Source organism: Athene noctua, chromosome 16 (assembly GCF_965140245.1).
Source record: "Athene noctua chromosome 16, bAthNoc1.hap1.1, whole genome shotgun sequence".
NCBI lineage: Eukaryota > Metazoa > Chordata > Aves > Strigiformes > Strigidae > Athene > Athene noctua.
Window position 1 is genome coordinate 12,303,468 of NC_134052.1, and position 27,409 is coordinate 12,330,876.

General features: G+C 40.4%; 1 protein-coding gene across 4 annotated transcripts in view; it reads left to right on the plus strand.

Moving 5' to 3' along the window:
* The window catches only part of PHACTR3 (phosphatase and actin regulator 3), a 115,190-nt gene that overhangs the window by 47,398 nt on the left and 40,383 nt on the right, over window positions 1-27,409 (plus strand). For all 4 annotated transcript variants that reach the window (XM_074919969.1, XM_074919970.1, XM_074919971.1 and 1 more), the window contains exons 2-5: window positions 13,755-13,916; window positions 14,809-14,886; window positions 19,099-19,281; window positions 24,484-24,687. In XM_074919969.1, coding sequence (XP_074776070.1) covers window positions 13,755-13,916; window positions 14,809-14,886; window positions 19,099-19,281; window positions 24,484-24,687 — 627 coding nt within the window. The remainder of the gene's footprint in view (window positions 1-13,754; window positions 13,917-14,808; window positions 14,887-19,098; window positions 19,282-24,483; window positions 24,688-27,409) is intronic.

Consider the following 27,409-nt stretch of genomic DNA (forward strand, 5'->3'; position numbering starts at 1 on the left):
ACAAGCTGGGTGGGCTTCTAGCAAATATGCAGCCACTGAATGCAACCGTGTGGAGAAGGGATGTCTTGTTGATCATTCAGCCTTATTTCCAAATATACGTATTTATTTTAGAACCACTATCTGAACTCATCATCCAAAGGCTATAACCGATAGCCAGATGTCAGAATCTTAATTTTTTGTTCTTTCAAGCTTTTCCCCAGTAGCTTTAAATAGAAGAATAAATTTTCTGCAGAGAAAGAATCTTCTATTAATAGCATTAGATCATTTCAGCACTTGAAAGGAAGAAATTAGTTGATTTTTTTAATGCTTTTTTTTTTAATACTCTTTAAAATATTGTAAGTTCTTTTATTGTGCAGGCAAGAGTGTCCGCCTTCAGAGTTTTAATTACTGGAGAAAAAAAAAAATTCTCTCTTTCTCTGAGTTCAAAAAACAAAAATAGTGAATGAGACTATGTGAAATGGCTTAAAATAAACATCTTCAAACAATCTGGTCCTATGTGTCAGTTCTTTCTTAGGCTTTGATAATCTCTTCTCAGTTGTTGAAACAGACTTACACAGATTGCACAGGAGGCTTGAAGATAATTGCATGGACTACTGCTTATCTGGTGCAGTGAATTGACAATAAGAGGTGTTGTTCTAAAGGGCAGTCTCAACAAATTTCCTCACTATATTTTCTCATAATGGAAAAAAAATTGGCCAGTTACACTTCTGTGATCTCACATTCTAAGATCTCTCCTCATTCATTTAAGAAAATGAGAAGAAAACAAGCCGTAGGCTTCTTTGCCTTTTCCAAATAAATTTTGTTATCCTTTTATGTAAAACACTAAGAGAATATTCCAAGTGGCTTTATACACAGCTTCACTTAAAAACAAAAACATAAAACATGTTTTGTTCTGCAGTCACAGAAATTTTAGTCATTTATTGTAATGAATGGGCAATGTCAAAGGAACATATGGTATTTTTAGCTCTGCTTCATTACCCAATGTGGTAAATGAATCCTGAATACTTGTAACATCTGAAAGTTTTCTCTGAGAAGAAAGGCTTTTCCTGCATAGTCTTGATTAAAGTCAGACTGTTAATGTCCAGAGGATCAGTAAACTGTACTGAGCAGGAAGAGAAGGCTGCCTGCAGGATAATAGTCGGCTCCGTACAAATGGTGAAATGATAGCAAAAACCAGAACTGGGTTTAAAAGCAGAATGTGTATAGAGAAGAGGAAGGGTACCCCAGTGGGAAAGGGAGTAGTGTCTGATGGGGAGACGTAATTTCTGTGTGACAAACACCTTGTTTGACCTTATGTTCAGGAATTTAGGACTGAAGGTCTATGTTAGAGGCAGATAAGCTTAAGCTAACATGACTGAAACAGGGCAGTATAAGGCATAATAATACATGCCTGTAAATACAATAGAACTGACAGGCACATTTGATACCAATATCCTCTGTTAATATGTTTCACAACATTTTTTTACTGTTATGTTTGCCATATGAATCCATTTGACCTGCCAATGAGTATCGTTTATGCTTGACTAAGTGGACCGACCTTTCTTTTTCCTCTCTTATTGCACAAGATCCTTGACCTGGTTTGATATGCTCTGCTCAGTCTAGACATGAGCCAAAGTATGAGGGATCTGGCTTATTCTAAACAAAGTTATGGGTTTTCAGAATGAAGAATGGTTTTCTGCCATGGGTTTCCCCCATTGTTTCTTAACCTAATATTACAGGTAGCTTCAAACAGATTTAGTTTATATATAACTTACACTGTATAGGAAAGAACAGGCAATGATCAATGTTAGCTCGGAATAGAGTGGATCAGTGTGGCAAGCACTGAACACCCTTCCAGTTCTCATAAAAGCCTGTGGATTCCAGAGTTTCTTGGAACATCACAGAATCAAATCCAAGTTATGCCTAGACCAGTGAAATTCAATACCATCATTACACAAAACAATCCACAAAGTCAACAGCAGCCTGAAATCTCTGCAAATGCCGAAGAACAATAGCATAAATTTCAAGACAGAGTGATAAGGAAATCTTTAAATATCTTAGTTTTCATTACACTCATAAGTAATCAGTTTTTGCAGCTAAGATATTGTCACTTCCTCTATTAGTTCCTATGCTGGTTTCTGGCAGAAAGAAGCTTTCAGGAGATTTTTGTGGTTTTTTAGCGGTATACCCTAGAACACACATAGGCTTCCTCATGAGGAAGCAGTTATTATATTGTGGGGGGGGTCTTGTTTCCAGCTCTCCATGACTCATGAAAGCAGCTGAGAACACAGTTAAAAAATGAAAGCTGAAAGAAACTGAGAAGAGGGAGTAGTTATTCCACTTCTCTTTCTCTTGGAAGAACTAAAAAATACATAAATTTAGGTCAGACAGGGTAAAAATATTCCACACTGTTTTTCCTTCCATGCTATTTGGGCTTTGTGACACTTATAAAAACAGGCCCAGGATATGGTTGAAATGAACAAGATTATTATTTACTTGTTTAATAAAAACCTCATGCATTGAAATAGAAATTCAGTTCATATTCTGTGGTGGTTTTAAAATGAAAGTTTTGTCACAGATCTGGTTCTCTCTTTTGCATAAAAAAATAATAAAATAAATTTTATTTTTAAAAAAAAGAGAAGTGAAGGGAGTCAGAGGAAAAAGTCAAAATGTTCTTGCTGATGAAGGGCAATGGTTAGAAAAACATTCATTAGATGATTCCTTCTCAGAAATATGACCCAAATGAAAATCAACTGCTGGAGACCAAAGAACTACCTGGGATTGTTAGTTTTAAAAAAACATGTGAATTTAAAACCTGTTGCCAGGAAAACTAGCAAAACTCATCTGTACAAAGACAGAGCCTCCTGATATGCTTTTTATTTTGAAAATGGTAGTTATTTTTTATTCTTTTGCTTAAGCACTGACCAGCAGAGTAGAAGCATAATCCTGTTCTCCGAGACACTTCTCAATATCATAGATTCTTTTTTACACCATTACATTATAAAGTCTGTAAATGTAGAACTGGGGCAATCTTACCTGTTCAAGCAAAATGTGTAGAACAGGATTTTGATCAGCAATTTCTGTATGTATGTGAAACAAGGTACTGAGGGAGTTTGTTATACCAAGGCAGATTTAAGCTGGTCCACATTCCCCATGCTGGCCCTGACCACTAAGTTGCCTTGACAAAGCCATGGGAAAATTTATTAGTAGGAAAATAGAATTGCTACAGCCTCTCCTTTTTCACCCACAAGCTGATCTAGGGTGAGCAGGACAATGCCTGACACATTAGCCACGTGGTGACACGTATGGAAACCTTCCAGGCACTTAAAGGCAGATGTGGGGAACTTTTACCAATGCTGGAATAGACTTTTAAAAGCAAATGCTGCTAGTAGACTTTTAAAATATCAAAAGAGCCATTTCTCAGCAGTTATCACTTATATTTTAGTTTAGCTCATGGCATTCTTTGTACCCACTTTGAATATGTTTGTATGCTATCTCCTTCCTCCTCTGTTTATATCAGTTTAAAGTAGTTCTTTCCAAGATGGTGTAAGTATTGTAGTCATTAAATATCATGCTTGTACATAACTATTACCTAATATTCCTAAAGATAGTAACCATCTGCAAACATACTGTTGAAGTTTATTATGTGACCTTTGCAGTTGTTGTAAACAGTACAACCTAACTAGCCCACAAAGTTTATCCTTGAAAAGAACATGAATATTAAAATGGCATTTAAGGCATTTCTCTCCCCTTCTTTCAAATGTAACCACTTCAAGAAATTATTATGATGCATTTTCTGACTTGTTTCTAGCAACAATTGTCTAGTTTGTGTGGAAAGAATGTTTTATGAAGTCAAAATTAATAAAAAATCAGTTCTTGCACCTAACTGCATAAAGACTCACTCCAATTAATGAAATCCGTTGAACCTTGGTTAAATGCAAAGCCCTTTCTCCACTAAATTCAGTGCACTTATAAACCTTAGAAAAGAACAAGCTAAAAGAAACTTGTCCATCTGTGCATTACAGTAAATTTGCTTTTTCTGTCACAACCAGCACGTCATTCTAGCAAGTTTGAAATTCTCATTATATTTATTTTGTTAATTTATGCATAGCAATTTCATTGATGCTAAAATGTCTTGCTGAAGGCCTCTAGGAAGATATATGCCATCCTGGTCATAGGGATATGTAACAGACAAGTGTAGTATATGGATATTTCAGATAAGCTGTAAGATGGGCTAAGACATAATACAAGAGAATTTTTACTTTACCAAAAATTTAAGAAGCAAAGTATTGATGAAAGTTAGTGACTTTCAGTACCAACAACTCATCGGAATTTGCATGTGTGTTTAGGGACTTAGTAAGAGAAATAATGATCTTTATCCTTCCTGTGGAAAGAAAGTACAGGATTTCTTAGTTCATTTTTTGGATGGATGGATGTTTAGTTTGGTTGGCATTTTTGTTTTAAAGAAGAATCTTGTTTCCCTTGCACTTTGTAAGGAAAAAGAGCTCCTTCTCTGTCAAGTTAGAGTCACAAGATCACGCTCCTTAAAATATGCACGCCAGATGATGTTGAGTCCTCAGCACCAGCTGTTCACAGACCCACTTCTAATGGGCTGTGTTACTTGCTAATGTAGACACAGCCAATGTATTACATTAACAAAAGGAATAGCAGTTACTTTCATAGTTGTTCTCCCTGCTTGGCTTCTGGGCGACATAGAGAGTTAATGGACAGAGATCACTGTTCTCTTGCCAGATTCTCATTTTGTTGTTGCCATTTGGGACATTGTCTCTCTATTGTATTTCTTACAGAGGGCAAAGATTAAAACTCAGTAGCTTATTTTCCTAGCTCCTATCACACAAGAAGAAAACAATCTGGAATGAAGGCATTCCAAGAGCTGCAGAAGAGACAGCTTTATATGTTTTGAGTAATTTCCATGTCCATTCCTTGCCCTGAAGATCCTGCCATTCCCATTAGGAATAGATTGTGGTCTTGTTCCAGACAAACAGTGATAATCAATGCAGTAGATCTGATAAGCAGTTATTTCTCTTGGCCCTTGACCAGTGAAGAATTTTAGAAGGCATATTGCTCTATTAGTACTTTAAAGATTATTAACCAGAGCCCATCAGTTTGGAAGCAGAATCTCAATTTTTAGAGTATGGACCTCCCAAGAACTCATTAATTTTTAAATATACTCAGTGCTCTACAGTTAAGCATGTTGTAGTTTTGTTAGATCAGTGCTTTAAAGCCCTTATCTGAACCTTGAGATTGTGCCAGAATAAGGAGCAGATAATGTTAACTTTAACACAAGATTTAACACTTGAGAAGTGCCATTGCCCATGGGGACTCTGTAGTATCTGTCACTTTGCTCTGCGTGTATGCACATATGTGTGTGTCTTTTCAAGGATGCTGAGGACAACAGAGGGTTTGCAGTACCTTGCCATCTTTTGGAGAATGCTGAGTATTTAGTATAAATTGCCTCTTTGGAAAATACCAGTAGACAGTGGGATAAATGGATCTTTAAAAACAATGCTCTGCTCAAAGTATCTCCTACGTTTGTCTCATATTTACATAATGTTACGTGAAGCAGACCAAGCCATCTCTAGAAAGTATTTAACCATTCATTCAGGTGATATGACCTCCTAAGAAGGGTTTCATCACAATTTATATACCAACCAAATGTAGAAATCACTGGCAGCTTTGTAACAGTTTTACAAGGAACCAAACTGGATGCATAACCTTTAGACAAAAGTTGAATTCAGTCACTGTGTCTGTTTTCTATCTACCTTTCTCTGTAGCTGTTCTGGTTTATGTCATATTTTTGTTGTCTAAGTATTTCTTCTTCCAAATTTCTGCCCGATTTTGTATAGCAGGCTTGGAATATGCACCAGAGACTGTTGACTAATGTGTATTTGATGCCAATGGCTGTAAGGAAAGTGAAAGTGCAAAGCAGCAGGAGTGATAAAGGGAAAAAAAAAAAAAAGGTAGATGCTTTTGTGTTTCACAAAGCAAAAAGAATGTTTTCTATCTGCAGTAGTGGCATTGAACAGTGACAGAGCTCCAAAAGAGAGCTGTGTGTTTGAGGGAAGGAGGAAATTATGCGTTAAATTACAAGAGCATAAAAGTGCATTGAACATGAGGATTTGACTATTTCTCTAATATACAAGTTTGGGATGGATGTAAAGTGCGAGATGATTTTATGTCTGACAGACACAGACTCCCATAAACAGAAGAAACTCTAAACAGGTCAATTCTGGGGTATGAATCCCAGAAATAAAGCAATGCATAGTTCCCTGTTAGCAAGCATGGTGCTCTTACACCAGTGACTTCCCTGGGTGTTACACATCTCTCTCTAAATGTAACTTCTCTCAGGGATAAGCTGCAGTGAAATGGATTTGAAGGTGCCTCCTGGAGACAGCACAGGGCGTGTTTCAGTCTGCAGACTCCCCGAGGAAGCTATAAAAAACATCCTTTCAACAGGTTTGCAGCAAGGCTACAGCTAATTAAACAACTGCAGGTGATGAAACACTGGTCCTGCAGTGCAGACAACAGCTCTACTGCGAGTGCATGGTAAGCCTAATTCCAGGCATTCCTGCACTTCCTGGGCTTGGCCTCCCTGTGTCCTGCAGAGCAGCATCTCTCCAAGAGGCTTGGGGAAACCGCCCGCTCCTGGGCGTTTTTAATGTGTGTGGTACAAAACCCTTTGCAGATGCAGGATGTACAGGGCTTGGTGCAGTCTGGCTCTTGGCCCTCTGCAGAGGCAGTGCTCATTTGACTTTATTTGAATAGATTTTTTGTGAATCTCAGGAGATGCTGCTCTGTCTGCTGCCTGAACAAGCCCTTGCTGGGTGAGAGGCATGCAAATATCAAATTTCTCCTCTCAAAAGAAGACACTGTACAGGCTCAGGTAACTAAATTAACTGTGATTATACAGCAATCCTTCATGAGCCTAATTTTCGTACTGTTATTTAGTTCTTTCTTATCCAGGTAAAGCATGTTGTAGGTTCCTTTACACAAACACTGGAAAACTGACTCTGTTAATGAATAGCTAATGTCACACTGTGCATTGTAAATCACAGGAAGTGCTATTGGGACTTGACACAATGATCCAAAACCATGAAAGGTTCCTGATTAATTTCTTTGCACCTTGGCTCATATGGTGGTAATGCTGTTAGGTGATATGTCAACTTCCCGAAGGAACATTTTCTGGAAGAAATCACAAATCTCAAGCAAATAAAGTGTATTTTTATCTAAGAGATTTAGCTGGAGTTGCCACTTCCCTGCTCTCTTTCCTTTGATAAGTATAATCTGTTTCCCCGTTCATTTCAGCTAAAGCTGGTTTTAAAATCCAAATACTTTGAAGGGAGGCTCAGCATGACAGAATGGAAATAAACTTCCCTGGCAAGCACAGCCCCCTCCTACCACCCACAAATTATGTTTGGGGGTTTTTTTTCCTCCTTCAATTAAAGAAAAATGTTAAATCATAATTTAACATACTAAAGAGCAGTGGAAATTATAGAACAAGAATACATGGCAAATGTTTGCATACGAAGTGAAAATGGAAGCTCAGACTCTGGAGACTGCAAGAAAGGTAGAGGAAAGCACAGTAACTTGCATTTTTTGTGCAGGGAAGTATAAAAATCAAATCAGGATTCATACCAAACAGCTAAAAGAAAGGTGATACAGCCCAAGAGCAGCCTGTATGCAGTGGAAGCTGAACCTGGAGCTGTTTTGGGTATGGTGCTTATAAAGAGCTCTATTCCCCTTTGTCATTCTGCCATTTATCTTAGTATTTTCAACATGCCTTCATGTATCTCTGTGAGTCTACAGTCTGCACAAATTTGCTGTGCCAGATTTTCCCCCCCAGGTAACTCAATGACTGACGTAGTTATCATGTGGATGAACCTGGCCCACTATCCATCTGGTTCCTTATGAGATTAAACTATTGGGTGAGATGAAATCTAAGGGGAGAAATCATGAACATAAAGGATTACAATTCTGGGAACAGAGAGATAAGAATTCAAGCCATTTTTACCTACACTATTGGCCATACAAAACCTAAGAATTTTGATAGGTAAATGTCTGAATTTGCACCTCAATCCTGTAATTTTCCTGACTTTGTTTCAATGTTTTTTCTAGTGTAACAAATATGATGTGTCAGAGCAACAGTCTATGTTATGTCAGCAGCTGTGCATCCAAAATTAGCTTACAATTACATTAAATAATGTACTACAGGTACCTTGTCTTTTCTAAATAACTAAACTGTACAGAACAAGGTTTTCTGCTTTACAAAGGATTCTGTATACATCTTTCCATACCAATATTGAAACATCCACAGCTTCAAATACAAGGTGCTTCAAATTTTAAATAAATTTCAGGTTCATCAAAAGCTTTTTTCTCATTTCTAGTTTTAATTTCTAATTTCTAACAGCCATTCAAAATTGGAAAAATCGAAATACTCTATGTTCAAAAAGCTGAAATGGAAACTTCAAACTGAAACATTCCACTGCAGTTTTCTTTTAAAGAGTCAAGAAAGAGAGCATGTCTGCAGAAATGCAGGTGACAGAAAACATTTTTAGAACAAGGAAGAGCTCCATCACAGGAAACATCTAACTAGTGCAATGAAAAAGCTCTTCAGTTTGAATTCTGCTTCTCTGGAACATAACAGAAGTGTTCAAAGGCTCCTAGACACAAACAATTTACCCCTATCCTGCAGATTCAGTCACTGTGATCAGTTCTTCCACTTTTAGGATGCTAAACTAAGGAAAAAGGCGTTTGTTCCTGCTGCTAATTCTCTTTCCCAAAGCTCAGGATGGTCCTCTAAACCCAAGACAACCTTTCTGCCTTCTTTCCCGTGCAGGTTTCACTGGATAAAAGTACCCTTTGTAGAGAAGTGCTGTTTCTTGGCTAACCTCAGAAATGTCTGGCTTGCATGATTCAGGACTGACCAGTAGCAGACATGAACCCTTTAAAAACTCAGCTCTCCCTGTGACATCTTCCTTAACATCCTTTTCAGAGGTAGACACTAGTTCTAGGCAGCACTGAAAGCTAGTAGTGGTAAAGGCACCTGTATCACAAAAGCCCAAAAGGTCATTTTGATTGCACTCACTGTCTCTACCCTCTGGAGTGGACCAAAGGGAACCTTTTTTTCTTTTTAAACTGAGTATCTGAGTTGCAAAGACTGATGCAATGACAACAAAGGGGAAAACATGCAGAGCTGCATTACAAACCAGTTCATCAGAACACAGAGCACGCCTGCCTTACAAATTTGCCTGCAGCTCTTGTCTGCTGTGTTATTTTTAAACTGCCTGCAGGTTGCAGATTTTTCAGTGGTCCTTCTCCTACCAGTGTACACAGAGGATTTAGCAAGACACAACTTCCATTACCATGAATTTAAGTTACCAAAATTCCCAGCACATTAAAATTCAGCATCCTTCACCTTCCCATAAACTTCTTGCTGCAATTTGCGTATTCACAAGAGGGCATCCCACGTCTCTTACGGACTCTCTCCATGGCAAGGTCAGGATAACTCGGCTCTGCATTCCTGATATTCCCAACTGCCTGTGGAAGTACATCAGCCTGTGGAGTACAGCCTGCAGTTGCTATAATCAGCAACCCAAGCATCGAGCTACAGACTCTGGCTCATCATGAAAAACCCAAGAAGATAGACCCAACTGCCTGAACCCAAAGCTCGTTTTCACAACACTGTTATCACTCAGACATGATCACTTCAGCACCAAAGCATATGCTGTACAAATGAAGGCTATGTGCAGGCATAGGGCACTCATCCATCACACATCCAGGACACAAATTTCACAGTACTCCCAGCAAACCTGCCCCACTTCTCGGGGAGGCTGGAGGGGTTTAGAGTCAGGACTTGACATATGTAAATGAGAGAGCTCTGTGTGCAGAAAAACTTCACAAGCCATGCATAATTCCTACAGAGAAGGGACTAACAGGAAGAGTAGTCTATTTATATCACCACGATATTTTAAGGAAGAAAGCAGTGGGGCATTTTTCAGAAACACTGATCATCACAACTGCTGCTGATGCAAACAGACGTCATACCTCATACTTACTAACTGAGGGGTGAGGCCCTGCAGCCAAATGTAATGAATATTATGGTTTGTTTCCTTCTTCTTTGTTGACTGGTTTATTCTGCAGCCCAGAGCACCCATCACGTCAGAAACTCTCCCCTCATCTGATTTGGGATGTTTCAGACATCAAACTATTCACACTCTTGACCACTGCTAGGAGCTCTAGAAATGACCCCAGCCGACACTGTAAGAAGCACTTGCCCAGCTTCATCAGCAGGGGCACAGCTACATTCATTGCTACCCCTTTGGTACACACAGAGCAGATGATAGGTTTCTGTGCTGTGGGTTAAGCTTGTACTTGCTTGACCCTGTATAATGACTGTCCCTCATCCTTCTACATTACACAGCTAGTTAAGCTGTTGCTTATTTCTCCCTGCTGACTTGGAGAGTCTTAATTTGGCTCTGGGATGTTTATATTTTGCAGACATCCTCTATATAATTGCATGGCCTGGCCCCAGGCTATCAGGCTCTGGGAGAAATTACCACATTATTCCACAGAACAGTTAGCATAATTAAAATATTGATCGCAGATTAAAAAAATGTGCTGAATATTTCACAGAGTGGTTGGAGGGTTGGCAAGTCTTGGCAGCTTGCTGGCTACAGGAACTGGCTGATATTTAGGCGTGCCTTCTCCTTCAGTATTCATTGCTGTACGTGGGAACTGCTTTTTGTGCTGTCAACTTCTTATCTTCCAAGCAGTCAACCCACAACCAAGAAAAACTGAACTGACTGGAAACGAGGAGCTCCAAGGGCTTTCTTGTGATTCTTATCGCCAGTGAGACCATTTCCTTGTTATTTATGACTTCAGGACATCTGTCTTACTGTGTCTCTATCTATTTTTATTTGTGTCCATCTCTCCAAATGCACAGTGTAGGAACTGCATATGGTGAGAATGTACCAGGTGATAAAACCATTTGCTTAAGAACTGTCTGTACCATATGAAAAGCATTAATAAAGTTTAAAAGCCCACAAAAACCTCCACTGAAACATTTGTTTTAGGTACTATTCCTTCTTTGACATTTGATTTCTATCTGTATTTCATCTGTAACCAAAGTCTAAGGCATAAAATCCTTACATTTCCACAACCAAGAGGGCAGAAGAAGATGGGAGAAACCCAGTTGACAGGGCTGATAGAAACTACAGAAGCAGTGTTCACTCCAGGGCCCTTAGGAAATTCTTAGTGCCTTTGCAGTGTCTCCCCATTTTTTTTCTTAGGGGCATATCTGGGAAAATAAAGATTGCTACAGACACACAGGTTTGGGTTTGAATGACTTCCTGGTTCTGTCTACAACCCCTGCTATCTGGCAAAAAAAGGTAAAATGATCTCATGCTACCAGTGTTAAACAAAACATGTGGATGATGCAGACACCTACATCCTGAATGAAATACAGCAAGATCAGTAACTTGCCAAGGTACTGCTTTAAATCAGCTTCTGATTTCATCTTCACTTACATGCTTCAGAAATTCCTAGAATGGTAGGAAGTGTCTGAGCAGCAGTGCAGTCTCACAAGCAGGGCCAGGGATGGTGAGGCTGAGCTATCCTACTCCACTGTAGCTTCCAGGGACAAGGGTCTGATTTACAGTCTGATCTGCAGCACTGTTGAGATGAGCTAATTTTGTGAACATTTCCATTCCCACTCAAGGGATGTCACAAGAAATGACCAAATGCTATTTTCTGAGGCTTCTATTACAGCTTTAAAGCAATCATAATAGCAAATTAGCAGACCTACTCTGCCATTTTCCATTCTCCTTGCCATCTCTGTAATCAAGAGCGGCTCTACTTCTTCAAAGCGTATTTCTGCAATACTTCTCATTTTTGAATATGCAATTAGGAAAGGAGTGTGATATCTTGGCACTCCAGCTGTGGACTGTAGACTACGGCCCTCCTTCTGTGATGGGCTTATTGCTAGTTTCTGCTCTCAACTTAATATTGACCTCCAAATTGTAAATCATAAGTATCACCTTGGGTAGACACCATTCTTTCAAAGGCAAAAATATATTTTTACATACGTTTAAAATCTCCTCTAGCTTAAACCCCAGGATAAGCTCTGTGGAAGGAGACAAAATATGCTCTAAATTCAGTACATAGAAAGAGACATTCACTGGGCATGCACGGGGGGGGGGGGGGCAGAATTGTTAGAGAGCCTGTTCTCTACGTTTTTAGTTGTCTCCACTGAATGATTCATCTCTATTACCAGTATTTTCAAAATTAAATGGAAGGGAAGGAATGTGTTCATTCCCCTGCTGTGTTTAATATAATCTTCCAAAAATTGTTTCCTGTTTACTTGGAAATCCCCACCTTCATGCTGTGATTTAAGCATTTTCACCTGTTAACTTAAAAACAGAGCTTAGATGCTGTATAGTTTTTATCTTGCAGTCACATAAAGCGATTTATGATAAATGTTGTTGTTCCAGGGAAAAATTACTTGGAAACATACATATGTTCATAGCTCCACATTGCTCATTTAAATCGTAACTGATTGTTGAAAAAAATTACAAATCGTTATTCAGTTTTTATTGATGGAATGTCTCTGATGACTGATGGCAGCTTCTATTTCAACAATCACTGTATTGGTGCTCAAATACAAATCTCAGTAAAGACATCAATAACCCCATTTATGGAACTGGGCTACTTTCATGGTACTGGCCAGCACACAACTGTGAATAGTCAGTATGTATTGTTTCATGCAAGACTTGTCTGTAAGCAAAACTTACAGTGTATTTTCAAGACAAAATATTAAAAATACCTAAATTGCTTTTCCAGCTGAAGCATTATCTCTGAATTCCTGTGGCTTGGCTGGACAAAAGGGAAAGAATTTTTCCCTTAGGTTCCTCAAGGAGTAAATTTGCACAAGAGTTCTAAGATTTTACTTACATAGCACATATCAAACAAACTCTTCTTATATAAAAGGTTTGCATTAGCTCACACAAGCCAGTGTGTTCTGTGTTAGCTTATGTGGAAAGAGTTCATTTAAAAAGGCAGCAATATCCTGTGGCCTGAGAACAGAACTGGAAGCTGGGAATTCAGAAGGGACCCGAGCTTTCTCACACTTCCTCTCAGCTTTTCATAAAGGTCTAAATTTTTCTAAATGAACATTACATTTACGTGATTAACTGGAGGCCGCATGGGCCTGGTTTATAGATACGTTAAATTTCTACTGCTGCTATTAAAGCTATTGGGAGCTCTCAGCTCTCCATGTTTCAGGAGGCTGTAATGCAGTTAAACGCAGCCCTTGGGAGGGAGAGTAACACCAGTACCTTGGTGAGTACCAGGCACAGACAGAGGTAGGAAAGAAACGGAATAAAGCATAGGGTGTACAAATTCAGCACACCCCACTCTCTGTGGGCCTAATAGCCCTAATTAATGCATGAGGGACAGCAACAGTGGAGATACTGAAGTATTTGGCATCCAGACAGGTACTGTGCAAGACCAGAGTCAAGAGAGCAGCTGGTAGGAAGCACTGGGCTGGCACACTGAGGTTGAATGCCTCTCTGGCTGATGGCCCTCAGCCTGGCCGCCAGCTCCAGCAATGCAGAGACTTTCTTTCAAAGTCTTGCACTGCTTATCTTGGTAACTAGACTGAATGCTTGTTAGCTGGTGAGCCTCCATTTGTCTCCCCTTTTTAAGTCTATGCTGAAGCTAAATGTCTAACAGCTGGCTTTCCTCTCTTCCCCTCTCAGATGAGATGGAGCAGTCCCCTGCAATGCGTTCTGACTACTTGGTCTCAGGGATTCGAACTCCGCCAGTGAGGAGGAACAGCAAACTGGCAACACTGGGCAGGATCTTCAAACCATGGAAGTGGCGGAAAAAGAAAAATGAGAAGCTAAAGCAGACGTCTGCAGGTAGGATGAGAACAAGAGAGTGATGCTGCACAGAGCAAAGCTTAGCTTGGGTGAAATTTGCTTACACAGGAAATGTTAATGGTGACCTGATCTAAACCTAATTCAGAAGTTTCAGAACATTACAGATTAATAATGTTTAAGGCTAGAAAGGGCCCATATAGGCTGACTACCTAGATAATACAATATAGTACATTTAGAAGAAAAGGTCAAAATATGAGTGGAGCACAAGCCTTGACACAGACTGCTTTTCATGGGCTGTCTCTTCTCCAAAATAGGATACATTTATGGCCCCAAGAATCATCACCCCTTTTATTTGGGATGAAGACTATATAGGTCACAGTAATATTACGAGAAATGACAGGAGGGAACTACAGCCTGTAAAATGCCTTCCCTCAAGCACCGGTCTCTGTGGTGAAGGAGCCCAGCACACAGCATGCTCTTACTAGTCCCCAGGGATGTTCCAGGATCTCATTAAGGAGACAAACTCACTTGCCTTAAGATAGGATGGTGCAGTTCCCTCCGCTTGCCCCAGTATCTTGTGGAGTGTCAAAGTAAAGGACACTGCTTTTTGAGGCAGCTCCCATGTGCCATATTAAACAGCATGAAGGCTCTAATATCCTCTAATATCCATTACTCTGCACTCAGTATGATCAGAGTGTAGGTTAGATCATAAATCTCGGCTCTACCTGTGGGTGATTTTACAGCTGTTTTCACAAAGGAAAAGGCACAAACAAGCTGACCAGTCCATGTTCCCCAAAATGAAATCCCTGCAGTTCTTTCCAAGCACACAGTATCTGGGACTAGGGGGAATTTCCACATTGCATCTTTCTCACTCCATTATATGAATACTCTGTTGTTAACTGGTGCTGTCTTATGCTACTATTTCATGCAGTGCTGGAGAAGAAGATGACAGCACGACAAGGTCGGGATGAACTCATTAAGAAAGGCCTTCTGGAGATGATAGAACAAGGTAAGTAAAAATTCTTCATCTTTTTTATCAGTCTTTTTTAAGACAATAGGAAACACATAACTTTAAAAGAAGAAACCTAACAAGCAAATTAATAAAAAGAAAAACCTTCAATCCAAACGGAGAGGAAAATTCAATATCTGAATCAAGTATGTCCTTCTTCAAATTCCTCCCTGCTGCAATCAACCCATGCAGTTTAATTTTTGCTGTTTTACCATCTTGAATGCAGCTCCATCTTTGCTTGATTTATACATGATGCAATCTGATCTTGTATGTACGTTTTATGCAATTGCTCTAAACCTAGCTAAATCCTACTGCCAAGAAAGTCAGCTAAAGCTGGTATAAAGGTATAAATATAAACTTATACAGATGCATTCAGCTAACATGTACAACCCATGAATTCAAATCTCATGAAACTATATTAATATGATGTTTTCAGCTGTCTTTCCAGTAAATGAAGTTTGTGAAAAACCATATCACCATTCTGCCTGTTTTTCATTCACATGGAAAAGTGAAGCATTTGATAGTGTCATTTTAAAGATTTCCTGACACAAACCAGGTTCAGCAGTAGTCACTGAAGTGTAAGAAACATGCACAAAGGATTGTGGTTCTGTATATCCCTGCTCCAAAGCCTTGATGGATGTTTAAGGGAGACAGAGATCTGGGTGACTATTCTGCAAGATCAAGTGAGCTCCCAATGTTATGGACAACATCCCACTTGCCATTTCCACCTAAACAGAGATAAAAAAAATAAATCCACCTTTACTCTGAAAACTTTATAGCAGAAAGTACTATCATGAAGAAAGACTGGCCTTTTGAATTTGACCAATCTGATAGATACAAATTACTTTATTTGAAACTAATAATTGAGTTTCCTTGTATAAAACAAATGCCATGCCTATAAATAGCCTGTGGGACAATACTCAGTGATGCTATGCTGGAGTGTAACCGAGCAACAGAAGACTCAGAAAAAGAGCATTTTAAACATTTTTTTTTTCATTGCAGTAGAGCAATTTTCCTATTATGTTATTTGATATATTTTAATATGAGTTTTACATTCAAGTTAAAAAAATAATCTATGAAGCCATCAGCTTATTCTAAAATTGAAGTTTTCAGAAGGCTGATTTTTACTTCCTGTCCATTGAACTCTTTGTGTCTCTCATAATTCTAGATAATCAGTTGCCATATTAACATATTAGCACTATTGGATAGAAAAAGACACCCTATTTCTGTTAGGAGTATGAAGTTTCCCCCTAATCCATGAATCTGAAGACATGCATATCTAGAGCTTTGCAAAAGAACAGTAAAATAAAACTTCCGTAGAGCCCATTAAAAGGTAATAATAATAGTGAATCAATAAACCTCTTGCATGCATAAAGAACTGCTTGGGAGAAAAACTGATGATGCTAAATTGCAAGATCATTTTAACAAAATTAAATTGGTTTAAGTAAATACCCATCCAGTCCAATGAGGGGTGGTGACAAGCTGTGCTTTTAAAGAGGCAGCTGCCAACAGACTGCTTACCTGTCTGCAATAAAGTTGCATAGAATCCCTATAAATGTCAAACAAATATCCAGTACCACCCTGCTGCCCAGAAAGGCAAGAATGGCTAGCAGTCAGTTGAAGGACATTGCAGGCACCTGCAAGTTATTTTTCTTTACCAAGTGTTGTGAATCTCCAGGGTTCTTTTATTATATTATTAGTAGAAGCAGCTTATTAACTGGAATAAAAAATTGACCCAAATAATTCTCAGTAAATGATCAGTGCCCTACTTGGACTGAGCTGAAGCAGCAGCAGTTTCAAGGCTAAGTCCTCATTTATGCAGGAAGTTGTAATTGTTAAAGCAGTAATACTATGCTAAAAGACTACAGTAAATCCTAAAATCCCTCTATTTCATCAGGCTCTACTCCACTTCCAGGGACCTGATTCCTGCTCACTTTCATAAATAGCCCAAACTGGGATGATGCTGTAGTCTGAGAAACCTCCAGATCTGCTTCGTGCATTTACAATAGCTGTGTCACACTCCAGTTTCATAGCACTAGGTCTGTCAAGCAGCATTTTGAACTGGACTGTTTGGCTCAGAGCAAGCCACAAAGCTAGCGCAGAATCTGCATCAATCTGTGAGCAGCCCAGGGTGAAATTGCACCGTCCTTGCTTTGGTGATGAGTCATCCTAACAGGTTATGTCACCCTTTCTCCTCACACAACCCCAAAACCCAGCCGCCCTGTGCAGTTGCACAGTCTGGGCCCCTTCTGTTCTTCTCTCCAGCTCTGCTCGCCCAGACCAAATGCCAACCTGACCCATGGAAACTCCTGAACCTGAAATACAGCTTCACTCTAGTGAACCAACCTCCACTCCGTAAGAGGTTATAGGGTGCAGGACCTGGCATACAGTGGGATTCATTCCCAACAAAATTACAGCCCTACTTCTTCTACTACTTTACAATACTCAAGACTCTGCTGCTTTCCTTACCAGTGGGTCTAAGGTCTGTGCTTTCTCCTGTCCCTGGATGGTCTCTAAAATACGGTGTTGGGACCCACTGCCAATCAAAGCAGCATACCCACATTGATCTAAGCATAAGCTGATCATTTCTGACCAGGAACATCGCTGTTGTGAGTCTCAGACACTCCTCAACAGAAGTTCTTCAACAGGGCTGTCTTCTGCTTGTCGTTACTTCATTAGTCATTACACTTTCCATTGGCTGGGATCTGAAGGAACTCATCTCTGACTGCAGTTTCTTTGTGGCACAGCTGTCAGCAGCTTGCCTTTCCAAAGGATGTGAGGAATGTGCAAAGCAGAGTTACCTTGAAAACATTTATGGAGCTTCCCCTGATATTCTCCCCATTGTGAGCACAAAATTGATCAGATGTAGCTGTACTTACAGCAGTGAGAGATAAGGGCTGCCTGTCAAATAATGCAGGCAGCTGTTAATACACCGATGATTATGTATAGGCTGGCTTCACAATGAGCTGAAATGTAGGCAATGAACTTTTTCCCCCTCCCCTTCCCTGTATCATAGCAACTGTGCTACTGCAAGGGCTATTTTAAGAACAGTAACTTTTCACCAAACGTGATTATGAGGCAGACTGAGTGAGCTCAGCGTACAAAAATACTGCATCCCTTCCGCAGCATCTCTAGGCCAAAATCTGATACCCTTACCCAAAAGCACAATAAATTACGCTTCAGATTGACCAAATAGTATTAAATAGGGGTAGCCGTGAATGCTAGCTATTTTAAATCGATGTTCAAGAAACTTGTCATGATATCATTGCAAGAAAACATATCCCTGTCAGGAGCTTCCAGAAAGGAGTGTCTAGGGCTGAGAAATACAAGTTAGGAGGTCAGGGGTGGACAGCAGAGATGTCCATCAGCATGGAGCACTGACTAGAGTGGAAAGTAATTGCTTTCTTTGGTTTGCAGCAGTGATATAGATCTTGTAAATTCTGAGACAGTCGTGAAGTAAAAGGATAGTTTGTATTCCGAGGACTCTTGCCTGAATAGGAGAATACTAGAAAAGCTTCAGTCATCAAGATGCGTACAGCTGCAGGGATCACTGGCACAGAAATCTTTCAGAGTAAGCAAAGGGAGCAGTATCTAGGTCTGCATGAAGAGGGATTTGAATTTCTGATCAGCTCAATCACACAGGACATGCTTTTCAAAGCTGAGTAACTAAAACTATGCTCAAAACCTACAGCTTGGTAGGGAATATTAGCAGCTTTGTCTTCGGTAAGGCCTCGGCATTACTGCTGGGGCAGCTGGATGGCAGCGTGTCATGCACGGAGCCTGACACAACTCGGACATGTCAGACCAACCTGTGAATGTGCTGCACAATGAGCTCTGCTCGTGCAAGGAATTGCCTTCTCCCAGAGAGCTCAAATTTCCCATACTTGTGCTCATCTCCCACATAGCAGATGCCTCCAGAGTACAGTGGCCTTCCTGTACATGCACAATGGCCATTTGTCCAGGCTGCTGGCTGCTCACAGAAGAAGGTGCCCCCTGAGAAATCTGGATGGATATTAGTATCTTGATATGCTGGTGTCCACAAGTTTTACATTACAGATGCTTAACACTGTCAGAGATCAGGTGCTGATCTAAGGCAAATCTCAGTCCCCTGAGCACTACCAGTTTGAGACTCACTCTTCTCAAGACAGCAGCAGGGAGTTTCAGGTTTCACTGCTCATGGTTTAATTAAGATTAAGTCATTTGGTCTTTTAGATACCGAAGGCAAAGCCTGCACTGGTGATGATGCCACGAGAGCAACGCAGAGTGACCCTCCAGCTCCTGTGTGCCAGGCGCTTGCCTCAGAAGAGGTGCAGCAAGAGAGTACAATAGCAGCCACAACGAATGTGACCTCGTTTGGTGAGGAGCTGCATTTGGATGAGCTGAAAGAAGATGCAGGTATCAGATGCAAAATGTTTTCAAAAAACTGTAAAATGTTAAAAAAAATATTTCTGCTAAGCTATTTTATAAGGAGTCAAATATATCAGTGCATTAAAGGGTCAAACACCTTGTTCAGCTTAGCCCATACTAGGTTAGCAATCAGTACTTAAAACCAGTGATTTTTGAGACTGCTACCAAACTGAGGGACCACACAAAGCTTGGCATAATGGGATTAGTTGGATTATGAGACGATTCAGTTTTGGCATGGTGCCCCTTTGGTATTAGCAGTGACTGCTGTGAAGATGAAACACGCTTCTGAAAAACATTTCTTAAACTTCTGTGCCAAGCCTGAAATTGTTTGTCCTGGCTCCGGAGAACAATGTCAATACACAGCCCACACTGTCCATATCATCACCCTGTCTACAATATGCTGCAAATACAAGTGAAGTTCAATACCAGGAACACAGATAAGCTAAACCAGGCTCCTTTCATGCAACCATGCTCCAGCAGAACTCATCATTGACAGCAGTTCGTGGGACCAGAGCAGCGAGGCAAAACCCATCAGCAGGAGGGGTTCCATTTACTTCCTGATAACCAAGAAATGCAAAGCTGCAGAGATAATGCTTTATCCTAGTTTGTGAGGAGTGCCATGTAGTGAGTGATTACAGATCTTCCTGCCCTCTGGTCAATCTTTACACCTTCTCCATCTGCCCTAGTTGTCTTTTGTTCTCCTTCCCACCGTGTCATGCCCTGCTTTCTCTGGGGCCCCAGACCCTGGCCACTTTCAGCAAGCCCACCCCTAACTGCTGTGATTTGCTGAGCAATGCTGTCTGCTTATGCCCTCAACCTGCTTCAGCAGCTCAGAAGGGAAATAATTCTCTGAAGCATTTTCCACTTCTTTGCTTTATCCTTTCCCACTTCCTTTTCCTCTGGTCCTTTCCATCCCCATGACTCATGCGATTTTGTTCCCAAAACAGCAAAAGTTTTGCTTTTATATAACATTGCTCTTCTGGTCCATTTGTAGCTCCACTCCACTCTTAATTGCTTTGACAACAGAAACTATTCTGTCTCCCTAAAAGTATCTCTCCTCATGTTTGCTCATCACAAGGATTTTTTTTGTAAGCTTAACAATACCTTTCCATCGCCCATCACCTCCTTCATTTCAACTACATGTGTTATTTCATCAAGAAATATACCAAAGCACTGTATGTGGGCTTCTAAAGATTTATCCACTCTCTTTTTTGTCTCTCAAAATAGAGACACAATAGAGAATTGGACATAGACAGCCTCTATTAATACATGCCCTTAATGCTGTTTTCCTTTCTCTTCAAACTACATTTATGGCTGTGTTTCATTTTGTATCACCCTAAGAATTGATTGAGGCAAAACCATTCATCTCCCTGTTCTTAGAACAACCAGATTAAGATCTTGACCAGAATCCTTCAGGTCTTTTTTTTACTCTTTTCTAGAGCATTTCATTCCATATTGCTAAGGAAATTTATCTCTGAACTTCTAATTCTTATCATTGGGACAGGCTATCCTGGAAAGATGGTACTAATAATATATCATGTATTTAACCTTATGGCTCTGCAAAACCTAGTATGATGATTTAAAATCTACCTTACACTGCATTCAAAATTGTGTATTGAGGCTTTCAAAATCATCCCATTTCTTCTGTCTCTTTCTTTAATCCTAGTTTCTTCTATTGTGTTCTTGGCACAACCTTTTCTCTCTTCTGTATTTCTTTTCCTCCATTTTTTGAGGTATCATTTCTCCGGTTCCAAAAAGTAACAGCGGGATTACCTTCTCCTGTCTCGCTGGTTTGCAAGACTCCACTCCTATTTGTTGGAAATCTTCCTACCTCTTTCAGCGGTGGCCCCTGGCTTTTAAAATAATTATTGTCAATCTAGTCTTTATGTGCTAATTTATCCCTGCCTGTGCATTCTAGCATTCCTGTCTCTAGTGAATCCGCCTTAAGGAATTCATTGGGTGGGAAAGCTCTTCAAAACTGTCAGTGTATTGCTAAGTTTATTATAATGTTGAGTTTATTATAACATTTTCCTTGGGCTCAATCCAGGCCCAGTGCAGTAGGTGTCTTTCCACAAATTCATACGAATATTTGACCAGCTAGGGACAACGTGAATATATTTGCTTTATACCCAATATGTTGTATTTTATCCTGAGGATGTGGGATGAAGGCCTGGGAGGAGGAGAGGAGGAAACAAAAGGAAATATCTGTAGACTTCACGTTTGGTTAATACACATAAAAAGAACAGGCTAGGCAAACAGAAAGCAGTTTTTCCCACCTACCCTAGCCAGCAGGCTCAGGGGCAGGATTTTTACCTGGTGGTGAGATGGCATTTTGACAAGTGGCATTCCATGAGTAATTCGTTACTCCAGCAAGGAGTCTAGTGTTGAGCACTCAGAATATTTTCAGCAGGATAATATTCACTCTGCAGTATGAAAACTGTTAATAGGTTTGTGCACTCAAGACTCTGGTCTGCCTTCAGACTGAATCAAACGTGTGCTGCTGTTACCAGAAACAACCACAGAAAAAAAACCAGAAGCAAACTGTTCTTTGCAGGGAAAGTAAAATGGCCATTCTTTAGACAACAGCGTGCAATGCCAGATTGTTTTTGTGATACCACTCTCAGAACAGGATGGAGTTCAGAAACAAAATGATCTGTTTGACTGAGGCTGAATCTGTTTCGAATCCACCTTCACTACAGGAAAAGTCTCACTATGGCTGCTCCTCTGCATTTGTGTCAGCACTTCATGTCCCAGGGAGGTCTACTGATTTCAGTGAAGTCACTGCCAGAAGAAAGTATCACTTCACTCAGGGGAATGCACTCAAATCTGACTAATTTTCCCATCAAGCTACTAGCATCTACTGGAGCTCTTGATCTTTCTGTAATGTAACCCATTAGTGACTTTATTTTTCTCTTCCTCTATTCCACATTTTGTTTTCTATGCAGTAGGCACAAAAACCTGAAGTGATGTCAGCCTGGAACAAAGCATTTCTCTAGAAGTATATTTAAAAGAAAATTATTTCCTTGTATAATTCAGGCAACTATCACATAGAGCAGCTTTCCTATAAAGCCAAATTTCACAATAATTCCTGTTAGTGATGCATATTCATTCTACTTTTCTCTCTTTTTGAATGATAAATACTCATCCCTCCTCTTCTAGGCACTCTCATTTATCTGTTTGTCAACAAATTAAATGCTATTATCTTGCCAATGCTATTGTTTCCAACTGCCTAAGTGCTCTGGTGCCCCCCCCTGCACTCTGAACGCGAGGATGCTGAATGTTCATTAATATAAAGTTTGTACTCCAAACAAGACATAAAACTGAACCAAGAAAAGAATTGTGACGTGGCAGCTGTGGGTGCCCACTGCTGTGAGTTTTTAGAAGATGCCCTAGAATGGTTTGGAGGGAAAAGCACTTGGTTTAGACAATCCAGAATGCTAAAAGGAGGGGGATTTGCTCTTTAGCCAGCCCAGGGAGTTTGAACATCTCATGTTCTGCTCTGGTGAGACCCCACCTGGAGTACTGTGTCCAGCTCTGGAGTCCTCAGCACAGAAAAGACATGGACCTGTTGGAACAGGTCCAGAGGAGAAACACAGAAATGATCAGAGGGATGGAACATCTTTCCTATAAGGACAGGCTGAGAAAGTTGGGGTTGTTCAGCGTGGAGAAGAGAAGGCTCCGGTGAGACATTACTGCAGCCTTTCAGTACTTAAAGGGGGCTACAGGAAAGATGGGGACAAACTTTTTAGCAGGGTCTGTTGCAATAGGACAAGGGGTAATGGTTTTGAACTAGAAGAGAGTAGACTCAGACTAGATATAAGGACGAAATTTTTTATAATGAGGGTGGTGAAACACTCGTAGATCCCTGGAAACATTCAAGGCCAGGCTGGGCAGTGTTCTGAGCAACCTGATCTGGTTGAAGATGTCCCAGCTTAGTGCAGGATAGGTTGGACTAGACGACCTTTAAAGGTCCCTTCCAACCCAAACTATTCTACGATTCTGTGCCGAGGAAAGACTTAAACACTGATTTCTCCATTAGGATGACTGCTTCACCTGCTAGGGTAGGAAAAATAACCCTCATGGCCACTACTGAGCCCACAGTGGCTGGAAATGCAGTTTGGAGAGAGCCTGGCTGTGGCCCTGGATCAGAGTCAGTCTCAAGCCTCTCTGTGTGTCCCCATTTATGCCAAGGCAGAGATCAGGACGTGTAACAGAGCGTGAAAGTCAGACAGTGAGGCACTGTGTGAGTTTAGGCACTGCCAGAGTCAGCTGGTATCTGAGCATGATTCAAGGATGTTAATTTTGGACTTCATCACTGAAATTCCACCTATGTCCTGCTTCAGCTTCATGCCTTTCTGGATCTATTCCCCTGTGCCCTCATCAGAGCCAGGTCAATTTGATGAACTGCTCAGTGAGTCAGCCTGCACTAACTTTAAGAGCTAAGTTCTTTTACTGTCTTTCAGGGGACAATCCTGAAATAAGTACTCCTTCACCATCTCAAATTAAGGCTTTAGTGACTAAGGTTTTTAAGTACTTCACTGATTCTCTGTTCCAAACTAGCTGCTGAGATCCAATGGCAAATCTTTTTTATGACAGGCTTTTCTCAGATATCAACTTTAACCTCAGGAAAGACTCAACAGTTCTGGAGACAGGTACAGTAAGAGAAGGCTTGGGATGCAAGCTGAAGACATGTAAGAAATAAGATAAAAAGTAAATCATGAAAATAAATGTGTACAACAAACAACTGGGAAGTCAGGTTTGATACTTTTTGCCCTCTGGCTGTGTGTTCCTGGCACAGAAGAGTACTCACACAGCAACTGTGCCACCACAGCTGCATGCTGTAAGAAAACTCATTGCAGTTCTCAAAAGTTGCTTTGCCTTGATGTCTTCATTATTAAAAAAAAAACAAACACAAAAACAAACAGAAAGGGAAAAAGGCTTTAGGGAAGTAAGAGAAGCTTGGCAGGTTTCTCAGGAACATCAAAACTAAAATTTCTTCAATATCCTCATACGTTTTCTTTACCTGCCTTGGCTGGTTGGCTATTACACACAATAATTATTTTCACTACGGAAAAGAAGTGCTTCTAGCTGTGTGCCATGTGTTCTGTTTTTCTGAACATTCCTGGCATTGTCCCCTGGCCTATCATTATTAACTTCATGTTCCATTAATTTTACTCATCTTCCTACTAGCCAAGAAACCTTCAGCACCCACGGAAGAATTAGAAGATGCCAGCCTGCCAGCATCTGAAGACAGTCCACAAGCCTTACTTGTATCTGAATCCACAGATTCCCCCCAGAAACAGACAGAAAGAAACCCAGCACAGCTTCCCAGCCCTCCGTTGCTCCCAGCTCCACCACCCAAGGCAATCTCCAAAATCACAAAGAGCATAACAGGTCAGTCATTACTGATCAGTAAAGACTTCCCCATCCTTTATGTGTTGTTCGCCTACACAGCACAGTGTATAATTTTTTCTTACATCCTTTTTTAAACCTATTGCCACAAACTGCTGTGAGTCAGTCTAGTTATACTGAGTGAACAGAATGCTAATGATTTCCATGAACTGAGGTGTCCGGTTGCCTGATAACACTGCACTAATCTTTGTACTTCATATATTTGTCTGAATCTTTCAGGGGATTATTTGTTGCGAGTTTATTGCACTGAACACATGTAAAACAAATCAAACCAACTGCAAACATCTGCTGAATAAGATGCTCCTATCGATATGCCATAAAACACAAAGAAGATTTAAATGTTTTCATTACCTGGACTCCCGCTGCATAACAGTACAACGGCCAAAATGAAGTTCAAGTCAATAGGTTCTGTAGAGGTCGCTGTCTGAACAGTTTGCTCTCTAGGGTAGGTTTAAACTAGAGCTATGAAATCTGGTCTAGTTACACAGAACACACATAAGTGATACACCTGGCTCTCACAAAGCAATCCTCTGTGCCAGACTTCATTTAATGTTTCAAGAGCAATTCCTCTGGGCCTGATTTTCTAATGTATTGCCAATGTTGTTACATTTTCCAACATTCTGGCACCGCAGAAAGGGTGTTAAAGTGAATATGATTTTAGTTTGTTCCAATTTTAGGGCCCCTACATATGGTAAAAGCAGTTAAAAGGGCCTTATTGCAAATTAGAATCAAGTCCTGACATCTAAATGTCAGACCTGTTGGATATTTAGACTTTTAAATGACAGCCATTAGCTCAGTCCTGATTTGCATCCACACTCATCTACTGGCACAATGAATAGGCTTTCAGTCACCAGGAAGCAAAATATCAGAGGGGCATTGTGATCTGACCAGTGGGGTGCATAGACAGTATTGAGGTTTTCAGTCTTTTTGAGGAAAATTACAAGTATTTGTTTCCCATGAAAAATATCCATATTTTGTCCACACTTAAAAGCCATAAGAGTTTAAGCGGGAGCTGGATTCAAAATAGTATCACAATGCTCCTTAGGAGCTGTGGTCCAGATTGCTTCAACATTCTGTGCTATAGGTCAGGCTTTAGCCTGCTCCTTCCACCTTGCAACATGAACAGGCACAACCAGGACACCCCTTTGACTTTGCTCAACTGAGAAAGCAGCCATGCTCTGCATGGGATGTAGGCTATTTGGAAAACCTGACCCATAGAGGGTAATGAGATTACAGCTCCACCAGGCACTTCACAGCATTCTGAGTCTAAATATTTTGCTGCTTAACCAAATTTATTCCTGTAACATCTAAGATATTCTGAGTTTTGGTATTTCTTTCTCATCTAAATTTTCCACAAAGAACAACTCTTTGCTCTCAATTACTGCAATAACTATAGACACTTTTTCAAGAGTAATTATACATTTGTTTATTTTTGTGTGGATGTGAAAGCAGTGGTAAGTTAAGACTAAACAAATACTGTCAATGAGTGTAAGGGAATACAAATGTATGGGGAGAGAGAAAGAACAATTATGAAAGAAAAAGAAGATGAAGAGGTTGAAAAGCTCTTTTGTGTTTAGTTTTCCGCCCCTTAACAATGTTAGAGATGCTTTTAGCAGAGGAGTGAGGAGTAAGCCAAGCACCAATTAATCACAGAGAGAGGGGGAACAAGGCGAGATGCCAAGACATCACTTTGCAAGATTATTCACTAAACAGCTGTCATTAGGACAAATAAGGTATGATCTAAGGGAACTCTCAACTCTCAATATCGGCCCAAGCTGCAATGAGGGCAAAATTGGCCCTTGACCTGTTCCAGGAACAAGCAGGAATAAAGATAAAACAAAGTCTCCTCCCTTCCTGCTTTAGGGTTGAGCTGAACCTAGGGTTCTTGCTGTGAGAAAACATGGAAACCCTCTCTCACTGTGAAGTGGTATAAAGTGACTTAAGAAGTGGTTTTTTTCATCTTAGGCCATGATTTAATGGGCAATGATTGATCATAGAAGTAGCACATAATCAAAATGCCCTTGAGTGCCAAAAAATCAGATTTGCTTAGCAGAGGTTGGCTGTCTCCTGGCTGCAGCAACCACCATGATCGGTGCAGGAGGAGCTCAGGGGTGAGAAGGTGTCTCATTGCCGAGACATTGCACGTTGGGCACCTAGACACTTGAAGAAATGCCCTTGTGCTTTCAGACCTTTCAGATTTTAAATAGAGTAACATTTAGACTAGCTTGACCCCTGGCTCCTGGATGCACAGAGGTGAATGAAGCTCTGGACATTGGTTAGGGTTTTGGGTTGGAGGGAGAGAAATGTGCAAAAATGCCTTCCAAAAATGAAAAAAATGATGTTAGATCTGTCTTGGAATGAGAAGATTTTACTGTGGATACAACTCTCCTCATTGAAGGATGCTCTCCTCACCTTACAAATGTGAAAAAGAGACCAGGCTTAGTGTTGTGACTCTCAAATTTTTGATGTTTGGTTTCAGTTATAGCTACGGGAGTTCTTCTTCCTACTTGTGCTTTTGCTGTTGTCCACAGTAATTCTGTCCTCCAACCTCTAGATGCCCAGCTCTGTTTCAGCACTACCCTTACAGAGCTGTACCAGATTTCCAGCAGTGAACTTAAGGCATGTAGTTGGTAACCATTATGCAGCGTGCTAGGTCTGAGAGGAAATATTTAATAACCAAAGTTAATATTCAAACCTACTCCAG